The 12,751-nt window shown below is 36.2% G+C and overlaps 1 protein-coding gene across 12 annotated transcripts in view; it reads left to right on the top strand.

Annotated features, from left to right (window-relative positions):
- LOC113063840 (rap guanine nucleotide exchange factor 6-like) overlaps positions 1 to 12,751 on the top strand; it is a 70,039-nt gene that overhangs the window by 39,054 nt on the left and 18,234 nt on the right. For 8 of the 12 annotated variants that reach the window (XM_026234216.1, XM_026234211.1, XM_026234212.1 and 5 more), the window contains 10 exons: positions 231 to 408; positions 1,043 to 1,179; positions 2,454 to 2,612; positions 5,405 to 5,557; positions 7,324 to 7,488; positions 7,590 to 7,697; positions 8,755 to 8,958; positions 9,048 to 9,156; positions 9,526 to 9,769; positions 10,729 to 10,740. In XM_026234216.1, the coding sequence (XP_026090001.1) occupies positions 231 to 408; positions 1,043 to 1,179; positions 2,454 to 2,612; positions 5,405 to 5,557; positions 7,324 to 7,488; positions 7,590 to 7,697; positions 8,755 to 8,958; positions 9,048 to 9,156; positions 9,526 to 9,769; positions 10,729 to 10,740 (1,469 nt within the window). The remainder of the gene's footprint in view (positions 1 to 230; positions 409 to 1,042; positions 1,180 to 2,453; positions 2,613 to 5,404; positions 5,558 to 7,323; positions 7,489 to 7,589; positions 7,698 to 8,754; positions 8,959 to 9,047; positions 9,157 to 9,525; positions 9,770 to 10,728; positions 10,741 to 12,751) is intronic. The other 4 variants (XM_026234213.1, XM_026234209.1, XM_026234215.1 and 1 more) reach the window with 1 other exon arrangement.

The raw sequence follows: 12,751 nt of genomic DNA, 5'->3' as shown, positions 1-12,751 counted from the left end.
CTAGTCATAGGTTTGGATGAAAGAAACCAAAGTAAACCATTTAATGATTCATAATAAATTAAATGACTGGTATCAGTTCCAGAACAGCTTCTTTAGGCGTTAAACCTAACCTTTCACCTTCAGTACACACATGCACAACAAGCCAGTAAACACATGACAGATGCAGTTTGCTCTGAATGTCTCTGATGTTAATAACTGCAGCGCAATCAATGCTGTGTGTTCCTCCACAGGCCACGGAGAGCGAGCTGGGAGACGTGGATCTGTCCGGCCTCCCTGAAGCTCCCGTGGACTCTGAGGAAGAGGAGGAGGATGAAGATATCGAGCGCTCCTCTGAGGCTCTTTTGGGCAGAGATCTGGTGCGAGAGTGTCTGGAGAAGGATGCGGTGGATCGGACCGATGACGACATCGGTAAAGCGCTCGGTTGTTGAGGAAAGAGAGCAGGCTACAGGGTTTCTGCAGGTCTTAAGATCATATTCAGTTCATATTCCCCGTTCCACACAATAAGGCCTAAAAAGGTCTTAAATCAGAGCGTAAAGTCTCAAATTGATAAAGTCGTGGCATTAAATGTTGCATGCGTTGCATACAATTTATTTTCGGATTCAAATATCTAAACTTATTTTAAATCTTGATACATTTACAAAATGTGCAAAATGAAGATTGTGAAGTCGTTTTCTGAGAAATGTAGAAGTCTCTTCTGCTTATTGAGGCTGCATTTATTTGATCAAAATTGTGAAATATTATTGCAGTTTTCTGTTTTAATATACTTTAAGACATAAGTTATTCCTGTGATGCAAATCTGAATTTTCAGCATCATGAACTGACATATTTGTTCCTTCTTTACTTGGTCTTGAAAGGGTCTTTAAAAAGCCGTAATTTATTGTTATAAAACCTGCAGGAACCTTGTTTAAGTGCTCTTGCTTACTGGAATCAAAGTGTGTCCAAACCGTTCAATGCTTTACTTGATGCACAGTAATCACTTCTTGTTTTTATGTTAGTCTAAATGAAAGGCAGACATCACACTCATCAACATCTCTCTCTACAGAGCAGCTCCTGGAGTTCATGCATCAGCTGCCGGCGTTTGCTAACATGACCATGTCTGTCAGGAGAGAGCTGTGTCGGGTCATGATGTTCGAGGTGGTTGAACAGGAAGGCACCGTCATTCTTCAGGACAAGCAGGAGGTAGAGACGTGCTATGTCAGCTTCACTATTACTAGTAGGACTGGGTATTGACACCCATTCCATAAATCAAACGATTCATGAAGACAACAATAAAAGCAGTCGCTGGTTGACAATCCAGCCCTCTAAAGAGCATTGTGTATGGTGTTTTTGAGGTTGAGCAGTCTATCATGAAACCGAGTAATTATGTTAGATGTCAGACCACAGGAAGACTCTTTGAAGCACGTCACAAATGAGTTTATAAGAGCTGAGAGCGGAAACGCATTTAGCCGTCTTATTCGTGTGTGGGCTACAGTGAAGGTCAACAGGACAAACACACTTCTGTGTGGACGAGAAGGAGACAAACACACAAAGTGTTCACACACACATTTTCACATTAACGGAGCCACTTCACTTTTTCAGGCTAGGCGATATGGTCAAAAATGTTATCATAATATTTCAATATCATAAAATATTAATATTCACTCATTAAGCATTAATGGGGAAGGAAATTTTTTCCACGTTTGTTCGTTTGTTCACAATTAAACGCCACAGTGCTTCATTTTAATTTAGATGAAATCTGTTATTTTCCACTAGATTCTGTTTTCCTTTTTTCCTGGATTCTGTGTTTTATGATTTAATACACATTTATCATAAGAAATGAGGTCTAATTAAATGAATAAAAATTCAATCAATATTTTAAAATGTAATGAAATGAAAATATAATTAATTTCCAACAAGCAGTGCATTTTTATTTCTTTTGTAAAATAAGATGCTGCACAAAAGCACTGTATAACTGTGTAAATGAATGAAAAATACCTTATTATTATTAACATAATCATTATCATTATTATTACTTGCGAATTACATTTTAGTATACAATAGTAATATATTTCTGTCATAATTTCCTCAAGTTAAACCAGGCTTTTATTTTGACAGGTTGTCGTAAAAGTCTTTCAGTTTTAATTTTAGTTTCAGTGTGTATTCGATGGTTGATTTTCTCAGCGTACAGCTGGTGAAGTGAGCTCTAGAGATGAAGTTCACATGCTAATATCCACATATATTGAGACGCAGACGCTCAAATCAACAGAGACACACAGAATATGCCGTATAAACAAAATATCCATATCCAGTAAAAATGCCCTGGAGCTATCATCTTTATTGACATATATGTGATCCCTGGAATGCCATCTCAGTTGTTCTTCACCACCATACCATCATCTGTAATAACCGATCTGACATCCATAAAGCTCATTTGATGTCTGTCTTGTGATCATAGTGCACTGTTGTGTTTGTAGCTGGACCTGTGGTACGTGATCCTGAATGGTGCTGTAGAGATCAGCTATGGAGACGGCCGAACAGAGATCCTGTGCATGGGCAACAGCTTTGGAATCTCACCCTCTCTAGACAGACAGTTCATGAACGGGGTTGTGTGCACTAAAGGAGATGACTGCCAGGTGAGAGCATGCATGCAAGCCCATCTCTGGCTCCTAAAAAAACATCATGCTTTGGGAAATCAGAATTATGTTTTATAAATGGACATTGTGAATTAAGTCAGAATTATGAGATACAAAGTCAGAATTATGAGATATATTTGAAATGATGACATACTGTGTAACTGTGTAAAAACTATTAAATTAATTGAGATTAATATGAGATTAAGTCATACTTAGACACACTATGATTGATTATATGAATGTACTATGAGATATAATTATCTCATAATTACTATACATTCAAAATTGTTGTACTATGTCATAATTATACGATAAAGTCAAAATTATAAAATTCCATGTATTATTAATGAGATAAAAATACAAAATTATAATATATTAAATTTTAATTATGAGAAAAAGACAAAATTATATCATATTATGTTAGAATTATGAGATAATAAAGAACAATTATGAGATAAAAACAAAACAAAATTATGACAAAGTCAGAAATAACATATAGCTATAATTCTGAAATAAAAAGTTGAAATTATGTAATAAAATGTCAATTATGACATAAAAATACAAAAGAAGGGATGATATTTTGAAAGTCACTGATGTCCAAACAGCTTTGACATTTGGAACAGCACGAAGGTGAGTAAATGATGACCAAATGTTCATTTTTGTGTGAATTATCCCTTTAATGTGCAGCGAAAACCACTTGTGTGAACTTCTCATTGGTCAACACATATCTGCATCACAATGCACAAGTTAATCTCTTAACACGCACCCAAACATGGGCGTCTTGAACTCTCCTTGTTTGCAAGTGTCAATATTTATGAATAGATTAAATGAATGGGACAAATTTAATCTTAACAAACTATATATCATTATAAGGATCTAAGCCTCAAGCACTGACGACAGATCGCTGTTTTTCAATGGAAAGCTTATAAAGACTGTATTTGCTACATTTGTGTAAGCAGTACACATAAAAACATGAACATTAGAAACGCAGTACACACCAGATTAATCGTAATAATGAGTCATAAGTTTTGTCCAACGAAGCAGTTCTTCATGGACAGTAGTGTTTGTGTCCATGATTGAATAACTCTCGGTCAGAAACTGCGTCTTGGTAGTAAAAAAATGGCATGGTTTTGTAGCCTACAGTGTCAAAAACAGAATGAGATGATCCAAAAAATAAAGTGAAAGATATGCGGAAGATTGTTTATTTTAATTCTGGCGCTCTCTCGTGACGCTCGTGACGCGCTCTGACGCACATGTCATCGGATGGCGGCGGAACTTATAGCGATCACTTTTTCTTTCATATATGCGGGAGTGTGTTTTATGTTGAATGTGCCTGTATCTGCATGATAACCATCTGTTTGAGCGCAAATCAGTCCAAATCAGCTCGCTATTACTGTGCAATCACAGCTGTCAATGTGAATGGCATATAAATGAATAGTGTGTGTGATCATTGACTTTATGGCGCATTTATATGATAACCATCTCTATAACTGGCCATCAGCACGTCAACACGTGATAATTGACTATATGAACAGAAATCATTGTAAATGCTGCTTTCTAGCAATTTCTCAGGATGTTCTGTAATTGGCATACAAAGTTAAATCTTTTTTATTTTATTTATTGTACTCAAATAATTTATATAATGCATAAGTTTCTGTCTATTGTTTTATAATTGGAAAAACTATGCAGTGGTATGTTTAATGACTAAAACAGTTTGTAAAACCCTTCAATACAGTCGGTAAATATCTTATTATATTGGGGGGGGGGGGCTAGACATAATATCGGAAAAATGGTTGCAGGAATCTCATTTTTGCATGGTATCTTCTTCAGATTTGAAATAGAAACTCATGAGACGTGACTTTCAACCCATTACTTTTCTAGATTGCTCCAGGACTGATTTCATGATTTTTTATATAAACTCAAAAACATTTTTAAGGCACTTCAGTGTCTATAACTTTTAATATTTTTAGCATTATCAACTCTGGTTGATTAAAAGTAAAGCCCAATTGGTCTTTTTCCAAAGAAACCAAAAAAATGTGTGAAACACACTGAAGTAGAAAACTGTTACAATTTGAAGTTAGGTAGAGCACTTTCAGCTGTGAGTCCCATAATTGGGGGTTTGGTCAACAGGTTAAAACTTTCTCACGGAGTGCCAGTTTCACAAACCCTCGCTGTTTCCTTCTATATCATCGTGACACATCTTTCTTGTTGACATCAATGGTCTGCGGAAGTACTAACCCTCAAGTTGATCCAAACCTGTATGCTTATTTTTTTTTTGGAAACGTTTTGAAGAAGCTGCATGCTTTATCACAGAAATCTTCTGAAAACATTTAATAGCTTTGTACAAGGAACTGACTGAAAGATAAATAATTAACGAGGTCATGGGTTCAATTCCCAGTGTATAATGCATGAACCAATAAAAAAATATTTACCTAGAATGCAATGCAAGTCACTTTGGACAAAAGCTTTAAATGTCTACATACTCACACTCCGTTCAGTTCAATCAGAGTTATGAGTGAGCAGTGTTATCACTGACATATCACACAGTGCTGTGGTCAGGGTTCAAATGCAGATGCCTCCTGATATAGCAGCACTGCTAATTCCCTAAAATAAAGACTCCACCTCGACTTCCTCTTTAGCCGTGAGGCTGACGATCACACTCATTCTCATAGACATGTTGCACCGAGCGTGCTCCACTCATGAGTTGGTGCAATACTTATCCGTGTTTGGTGCAGAGTAACCTCCTGCTCTACTATCAATTTATTGCTCTTCCTCATGTTGTTGTGGACCAGTTTGTGTGCATCGCACAAGAGGACTACTGCCGCATCCTCAACCATGTGGAGCAGAACACACACAAGGAGGAGGAGGAGGGCGAGATCGTCATGGTCAAGGAGCACCGAGAGCTGGACCGCAGCGGCACCAGGAAGGGCCACATCGTCATTAAGGTGAGGAAGAATTGTTCATTGCTTTGGGCAGCTTTTGTACGAATAGTACGGTCAGTTTAAAGCTGGTCAAAAGGATATGGCAAACATAACAAATGATGATCGATTTGAAAAGTAAGCATCACATTGAGACACTACCCCAAAGTAAAGCCCTGGTAAAGATCTCATCTACCATGGTTTAAAACCTGACTTAAGACAAGACTCTTTTTTTATGTGCTAGTCAATTAGAGATATTTCTTCTTTCAGACTACTGTAAAGAAAACATCCACAATGCACATTTGAAACTTTATCTATTTGCATTAGAATATTTCAGTTTCAATCTATATCTTTAAAAGCCATGAGGTTTTTATTCCACTTCAGCAGCAATTACATACACCAAACTTTACAGTTTATTCCTGTTTATAGTCTGTTCTGAAGGTGTATATAGAGGGGTTTGTTCATATATCATTCACCTGACTCGTATAATATTATATTCCTGAAAACATGGTAAGGATTTCTTTTTTTCGGTCTGCAGTGATAAACAGATAAATCCAAAATCCCTCTGCAAAAACGTTTCATTTGTCAGCAAAATCAAACAAGAACCTGGGTTTTTCTCAGATTCTGGAAATGTATGCAAATGAGTGCCTATTTAATATTTTTGATGAAATCTCTTTAACATATTCAAACATGACATTTTGGAAAACTTGTACTGTTTTAATCTGCTTTGATTAATCAGCTGGGGAAGTTTGGTGAATGCTGTTCATTTTTAAATGTGACCCTATTGACCTGTGGTGGCTTGGGTTTCTGTGTGACTTTAACTACAGTAGACTGGACTTGGCTGCGTGTGCATTTGTGGTTTGTCTCTTAGCCCTGGTGTTGAAGTGGTGCTTCCCGTCATCTGTTGGATGTGTGGGGGCAGAGCTCTCAGAGCAGAGGCGTTCAGGGTCAGGTTCAGTTTCTGATCCTCTGGAGAACGGCTGCTCTTTGTGATGTCTGCATCACTCACAAGCAGTTCTGGGTTTACATGCAATCTGGACTACGTTATCAGATTCCATAATGCTTTTTCTTTTCTAAAAATCCTACTGTGTGTCATACCATTTAGCTCGAACTTAATTCACAAATGCAATGTGAATCAATTTACAAACATATAATTGAAACAAATAATTATGCTTAAGTGTTGATTCTGCAGGACAAAAATATTTTAGACCTGGAAGATTAACAAAAAAAATGTGTCAGTCAAACCCCTTAAAATAAAATATTTTCTTGAAATATCTCTAAGGAAGTTAATATTCCTTTAATTTAACAATGCACATGCATACATTTATCAGATGTCGGTAAATTGTCACAATGACATGATGGTAAACAAACATAATACAATTATTTAATGAATATTTTTTTTTATCAACACAAAAACCCACTGCATTTCTTACATTAAGCCCATTTTGGGAACCCTGGTCTTATGTAATATTTAATGCATTTTATGATGTTGATAAAATGCAAAAGTTGCAATTTATTTTAGTTCTTTTTGCTTTCATATCAGTATGTTACTTTCAATAATACGTTTAAAACTAGTTAGATAAAAACTAGTCCGAATACATCACCTAAAATGAGTAACCTAATCTTCAGCCTGCAATCTGTAAATCAGTAACAGACTACAATTTGTACGTAATCTACCCAGCTCTGCTCACGAGATTCCTGATGATGACGTCTGGGCTCTTTTCACTCATACCATAGCATAGAAACCACCCTGTCTGCATGCATGCTCTGTATCATTGTGTTGTTTGTATCAGGGCACTCCTGAGCGTCTGATCATGCATCTGGTGGAGGAGCCATCAGTGGTGGATCCCACTTACATTGAGGACTTCCTCCTGACGTACCGCACCTTCCTGTCCAGCCCCATGGAAGTGGGCAAGAAACTTTTGGAATGGTTCAAAGTGGACAGTCTCAGAGACACGGTCAGTATGTGTGTGTGTGCATCGTTCTTTCTGTTTCTTACAGTGTTGTTTTTGTGGTAAATAATGGGTTGCATGTGTTAACATATTTTGGGATCTGGCAGGTGACGAGAATCGTGTTGTTGTGGGTAAACAATCATTTTAACAACTTTGAAGGCGATCTGGTAATGACTCAGTTCCTGGAGGACTTTGAGAAGTTACTGGACTCCTCGGTGAGTGTCGACGTCAGACAGAACCAGACTGATTCAATAAAACAGGGTTCCTATACAAATGATACGACTGATTAAAATAACATATATAATAATAAAATAATATATGACCCTGGAGCACAAAACCAGCCTTAAGTCTCTGGGGTATATTTTTAGCAATAGCCAAAAAGACATTGTATGGGTATGGGAAAAAATATATTTAAGATCATGTTCCATCAAGACATTTTGTAAATTTCCAAATGCAAATATATCAAAACTTATTTTTTGATTAGTAATATGCATTGCTAAGAATTCATCTGGACAACTTTAAAGATGATTTTCTCAATATTTAGATTGTGTTGCTCCCTCAGATTCCAGATTTTCAAATAGTTGTATCTAAGACAAATCCTATCCTGTATGTCAGATCCTAACAAACCACACATCAATGGAAAGCTTATTTATTCAGCTTTCAGATGATGCATAAACCTGAATTTAGAAAAATGTACATTTAAGACTGGTTTTGTGGTCCAGGGTCACTTATATGTTATGTAATATAATATAATAAGCACTGCATCTGTCTGAAAATAAATATAAATAAATGCAACAAAGTGATTGTTTTTTTTAAAAAAGTTATTTTCCAAGCCAACGTTCAATATACTCTCATGATATAAACAACTTTATTATTGTTTATTTAGCTCTAACAAGTAAGTTTTAGCTCAAAACCAACCAAAATAAAAAAAATAACTTTGTGTTGTTTCCAAACGAAAGAAAATATATCGGTATCGGCATCGGTATCGGTATCGGATATCGGCTAAAATGAGTTTCAAAATATTGGATATCGGCAAAGTTCAATATTGTGCATCCCTACTGGGAATAAATTAAATCATGAAATGCCATGGAAATGTAATTTAAAACAATAAAAATGATATGAGCACAACAACAAGTCATAATAATAAACCTAAAGAATAAAAATATTAACAATTATCAGAATATTTACAAATTGTGAACATATTTACAGTATAATGAATTATTTAAAGAAATAAAATGGAATATATTTATGTTTGGTTTATTTGTGTCTCAGAAAATGAAGGGTCATCTGCGTCTGTTGAACATTGCGTGCGCTGCTAAAGCCAAGTGTCGTCAGATCACCCTGCAGAAGCCGTCCAGAGAGTCTCCGCTGTTCTTCACCCTTCAGGGCGGCAGTGAGCGCGGCTTCGGCATCTTCGTGGAGACTGTGGAGGAGGCCAGTAAAGCGGCAGAAGCAGGGCTCAAGCGTGGAGATCAGGTACAGATTACAGGAACACGCTCTGCACGGAGCAACATTTACCATATCGGTATTTCAGCATGAAGACATTGTGTCTCGTCTGTCCTCAGATCTTGGAGATCAATGGGCAGAACTTTGAGAACATCTCGTACTCCAAAGCCATGGATTTCCTGAAGAACAACACGCACCTCTCTCTGACTGTGAAGACAAATATCTTCGGTATGTCTCAGAACTAACTTGTGCTAACAGGTGTTGAAGTAGTTTCCGCAGATGTGACAGCTTCTTGAATTTGAGAAAACGAGGATTTGAGGATTATTTTAATCATTTTGAGGAAGCACCCATGAATTAGCTGTTTCCATCCGAGCTGCTAATTTAATTTAATGCAAAATAAAATAAATTCTGGAGCACCACAAAACACATTTAGCAAATAAAGCAGCGTTTCCACCATGTGTCTCCAAAAGATCAAACTCTACACATATATCAATGAAAGCTGAAGTTGAAGTGTTTTAATGACAGGCTGTACTTTCTGTAAAGCTGCTATGAAACCATGTGTATTGTGAAAAGCAGATCCATTTGACTTTGTTGCAGTTTTCAAAGAGCTTCAGAGCCGCGTGAGGAACGAGAAGAAGAACGGCGGTCCTCACATCCCTAAGATTCAGGAGCGGAGGATCAACCGCTTCTCCATCCCTGATCTACCTGGTGACTTGGAGTTTCCCTCGGACAGAAAGAGCCGCAAGAAGATGAAGGCCAACACGGTGTCTGGAGGACGCAACAAGATCCGTAAGATGCTGGAGAAGACCAGATTCAGCATCCTGCCCCCGAAACCCTTCAGGTAAAGACATGGTTTTTTGTACAGCATCACGACTGGCACCACAGAGAGAAGGTCTCTGAAGGCGTTTCACTGCGTGACTTCCTCACAGGGTTTAAACAGACCTCCATCCATCGGTCTGGTGCCTTTATGAATGAACAGAGGATGGAGGATGCAGATACACTGGTCACTACAGGAGCTCATGAAAACATTTTACTTATATTTCATCCCACAATTATTCTGCATAAAGTAAATCAGTGTTTTAAGACTAGCAAGAGTTGTGCCAGTATTTTCATGATGGTAAAGCACAACTTTCATTTTCAAGATCTTGGGTAAATCCATTGTCATTTTCATGCTTTTAAATAAATGCAAATAATCATTACTAAAACTTTTTAACAATACACATTCACATTGCATTTACTTTTAATCTTTTAGCATATGCTTTTATCCAAAGCGATTTACAAATAAGAAAACAACAGAAGCAAGTTTTTCATTTTTTAAAAAAAGAATGAAAAATACATAGAAAGAAATTGAATAGAGAGAGCTACTGTAAGAGGGTGAAGTTATTTATTCAATAAATACAAAGAAAACAAGTAGATAGAATAAAAAAAGAAAAGAGAACTAGTGTTAGAGTGTTTTTTTTAAGTACAGAGAATAGAAATAGAACAGAGAGTGCAAGTGTTATAAAACCTGAAAAAACCCTGAAAAGACCTTTTATCGCATGTCATGTCTAGTTAGGACATGGTACAGTGTCACAATGCAGACAATCTAAAAGTCCTAAAACATGCATCATGTCGTTCATGCACAGTGCATGTTTTATTTTTGGATGTTGAGGTAAAGTGAGCCTGCTAGGTGTGTGTGACTGAGCGTGAGAGTGTGTTTGAGCACTTCACAGGCTTGTGTTTGAGGTTCATCTAGGTGCTTGATGCTTGTACTGGTTGACATCACGTGTTTTCTGTTTTTATGACTGCTTCACTGCACAGGGGACTGTTTGGGTAAGAGACACCTGCTTAACACTCTCTCTCTCTCTCTTTTATGAAATAATCATAAAGGCATAATGGGAGTAGTGCCTCACAACCTCTGCCAGAAGAGAACATTGTGTTTCATGCTGTTTCATCCTCATATCAAGCGTATTATTGTGTTTACTGTGGACTTAGCATCCTTGTGCATGTTCACAACACGTATCACTTTCTCTGCGTTCACTAAGATCTGCGTCACATACTAACCAGGCACAACATTTCCAACAGCTAATCACAGTATGATGTTAAATATACAGTTGGGGTTACATGCTAAACACAGAATAATGCTACAGTGTTACTCTAGTATGCACTGCCATGTCCTGTGACAAACAGAAACAGGAAGTGAAAAGAATGACTTCCACAGGAACTGACACTGTACTGTTATTTACATAAGGAAAAGATGCTGACCAATAAAAGACAACACCTAACCGGGCACAACATGACAAAAGCGCCTTCTTCCTCATCAATCACAGCTTTAGTCAATATGTGACTCCACACACACTTTCTGTAGATCTCCATCCGTCTGTAGGTGTAGGTGTGATATTCATGTGTATAGAAGTCCATTTCTGCCACAAAAGAACAAAAAATTAAACAGGTTTTGTACAAGGTGCTGAAAGCACTTGAATTTGACTTTGAACTTAAATTTAAGAAAAGTTTAATTTTTTAAATAAGTTTTTGTCTCATAATTATGACTTAGAATGACACAATTTTGTCTTTTATCTCAGAAATTGTTTTTTTCAAATCTCATAATTACGACAATATCATAATTTTGACTTTTTATCTCATTACTATTTATCTATTTCTATTTCAAACTTTAATTATGACTTTGTGTAACAACTTGACTTTTTATCTCATTATTATGACTTAAAATGTCAAAAATATATATAAGGTAAAGTATATAAATGTCAGCTTTTTCTTTCATAACTTTGATTTAGTATGTCAGTTTATCTCATAAATATTATTTTTATCTTATAATTATGAAAGTATGTCATAACTTGACTTCTCATAATTATGACTTAAAATGAATTTTGTTTCATCTAATAATTTTGTACTTTTTGTACATAATTAAGATACACTATTTCAATTTAGACTTATCTTTTGACTTTTTATCTCATAATTTTGACGGTCAGTTTATCTCATATTTTTATCATATAATCATGTAAAATCTCATAACTAAGAAATAGTATTTAAATTTAGACTTATCTTTTTACTTTTTAATCTCATCATTTTCAATTTCACTCAATTATGCTTTATATCTCATAATTACGGCGTAGTATGACATAATTTTACATTGATCATATCTTGACTTATCTCATAACTGACTTTAAATACAAAATTTAGTTTTGTCTATTTTTTTTTTTTTTACTTTTTATCTCATAACTAAGAAATAGTATTTAAATTTAGACTTATCTTTTTACTTTTAATCTCATCATTTTCAATTTCCCTCAATTATGCTTTATATCTTATAATTACGGCGTAGTATGACATAATTTTACATTTTATCTCATAATTTTGACTTTCTCATGATTGTGATTTACTAAATGATTTTTTTTCTTGTGGTGGCAATGCGCTTGCATACATGTGTATCTGAAGTGATGTACTTTGTATCTACAGTGTTTTTGGGCGTTCTTTGTGCACTTGTATTGATGTTTCCCGCAGTATCAGATGTGTTGATGGTGATGTCATGGAGTCGAGTGATGGATGGAGAGGCAGTGTTGTCCTCTCAGAGCAGATCTGACTTTACTCTCTGCTCTGAGAGCAAGACAGCAGCATGTTAGTCAGGTCGTCTGTGTAAAGGTCGGCGTCTGATTGGCACTGAGTTTACACACAAGACAGCACTGTTTCCTCTCGTCTGAGACGTCATGTGTTCTCGTCTTCTTCTGCTGTGTTTGTTCATCTAAGCCTTGTGTCTCATTCATGGTGTGTGTTCATTCTGTGTTTGTGCTCATGTCTGTTTAGAGCGCTTTCACACTGAAGCTTCTGGCAT

Source organism: Carassius auratus, chromosome 46 (assembly GCF_003368295.1).
Source record: "Carassius auratus strain Wakin chromosome 46, ASM336829v1, whole genome shotgun sequence".
NCBI lineage: Eukaryota > Metazoa > Chordata > Actinopteri > Cypriniformes > Cyprinidae > Carassius > Carassius auratus.
Note: the sequence above shows the minus strand (reverse complement) of the source record. Positions and strands in the feature narration are given on the sequence as shown.